The sequence below is a fragment of the Echinops telfairi genome, unplaced genomic scaffold, assembly GCF_000313985.2.
Source record: "Echinops telfairi isolate 266 unplaced genomic scaffold, ASM31398v2 ScPeMD7_7421;HRSCAF=8459, whole genome shotgun sequence".
Classification (NCBI taxonomy): Eukaryota; Metazoa; Chordata; class Mammalia; order Afrosoricida; family Tenrecidae; genus Echinops; species Echinops telfairi.
The window spans coordinates 4,137,485-4,139,037 of record NW_022111321.1 but is presented as its reverse complement, the minus strand read 5'-3'; the positions used below and the strand labels follow the sequence as shown (position 1 = coordinate 4,139,037).

At 50.5% G+C, this 1,553-nt stretch overlaps 1 protein-coding gene across 1 annotated transcript in view; it reads right to left on the bottom strand.

Moving 5' to 3' along the window:
* Positions 1–44: 44 nt before the first annotated feature.
* Positions 45–1,553, bottom strand: part of PIWIL4 (piwi like RNA-mediated gene silencing 4) — a 64,136-nt gene continuing 62,627 nt past the window's right edge. Inside the window, exons 19-20 of the mRNA XM_004709021.2 lie at positions 1,364–1,511; positions 45–382 (exon numbers count right to left, since the gene is read on the bottom strand). Of these exons, the coding sequence (XP_004709078.1) occupies positions 266–382; positions 1,364–1,511 (265 nt within the window). The 3' untranslated portion in view covers positions 45–265. The remainder of the gene's footprint in view (positions 383–1,363; positions 1,512–1,553) is intronic.

The window sequence follows — 1,553 nt, the reverse complement described above, 5'->3', positions numbered from 1 at the left end:
TTATCTGCCATCAAAACGCCAGGCAAACAAGCCCACTCCACATACCACACTGAGAACGTACATCACATACCCAAGTCTTCAAAACAAAGTACTATCCTCTTTTCGGATCTGCTTTGTGTGGAGCTGTGTGGGTAGTGGTGCTCTCAGAAATCAGAACAAAACTCAAACCCTGCCCAGGCACAGCCTCGAGCTTCTGGCAAATTTGCACAAACCACGCCCACTGGTCCTCGGAGTCTTCTTCCCAGGAAACCAATGGTCCCTCCCCTCACAGGTAGAAGAGGGAATGGGCCAGTTCCAAGCTTGGTTCTTTGTGAATGCTTTGCGCCACCAGAAAGGTCAGCTTGTGAGCATACTGGCAAGGGGCTGGGATCCGGATTACGCCCTGCGGAGGACACGGTATTGAGAAAAATCACAAGGATGACTGGGTCTTCAGACAAAGTGGACTCTTATTTTTTGTTTCTCTTTTCAGAATGAAGTACAATAGAGAACGAATAAACCCAACCAAAGAGATAGCCTCCCTCCACCACTGAAAATGTAAACTCACTCTTTGAGAGAAAGAGGGGGCTTTCTACTCCCAGCAAGAGTCTTGTCGACTCCCAGGGGCAGGTCTACCCATTCCTGTAGGGTTGTTATGCGTTATCCACTCGATGGCATGAGTTTGGGGGTTTTTTGTTTGGCTAAGATGGGGTGTTGTGGGGACCGGTCTGGCTCCACCATGCTGGAAGTCACCACACGTAGGGCCCATCTAGGTTTCCTAAGAGGTTCAGAGCCAGCCTTGGCCTTGGCCTTTGACACGAGGTCCTGATCTGGTTCAGCAGACACAAAACCAACCCATGCTGGTTAGTGCTTTGCGACCACCTACAGCATCCAACTTGGCTTCCACTTCCTCACCTGCGGTATGGAATGCTACTCACTGCACTGAGTTCCCGCCCGACTTGCACAAGATCGTGTATGTAAGACCCCTGTGCTGCTGCTGTTCACTGCTGTCGAGTAGATTCCAGCTCTTGACAACCCTGTGTGCAGAGCGGAGCTGCTCCCTGGGGCTGCCAAGGCACTGACTTTCAGCAGCAGCTGACCATCCTGGGGGAGGTGAAGATGCCCTCCCTACCTTTTGACTAGAGCCAGGCACGTAACCTTCTTCACTATGCTCAAAGTCCCCTGGAAATGATAACATATTAACAAATCTACATATATGACCATAGCTACTGCTATTTGGTATCCATCATGGATGGAACCCTTGTGGGCTCAAGGGGTCATTCATTCACTTTCGATTCTCTCTGGTGAATAGCCAGGCCTGGGGCTAGGCCCAGGATGCAAGGGAGAGTGGGGTGAGAAGGGACAGCATTATACGGCTTGCACTTACCGGCCAGTTATAGTACAGGTGGCACAGTTTGAATGTAAGTCTCTGCATATGGTCTGGCTTCAAGCCGTTGTCATCATAAATGACATTATAGTAGGTGGGATTGACAGTTCCCTGATGGGCCACCTGGCTGATCAAGTAGAAGTCATACCTGGTGGGATGATGGAGGAGGAGAGGAGGGAATGGAGGAAAG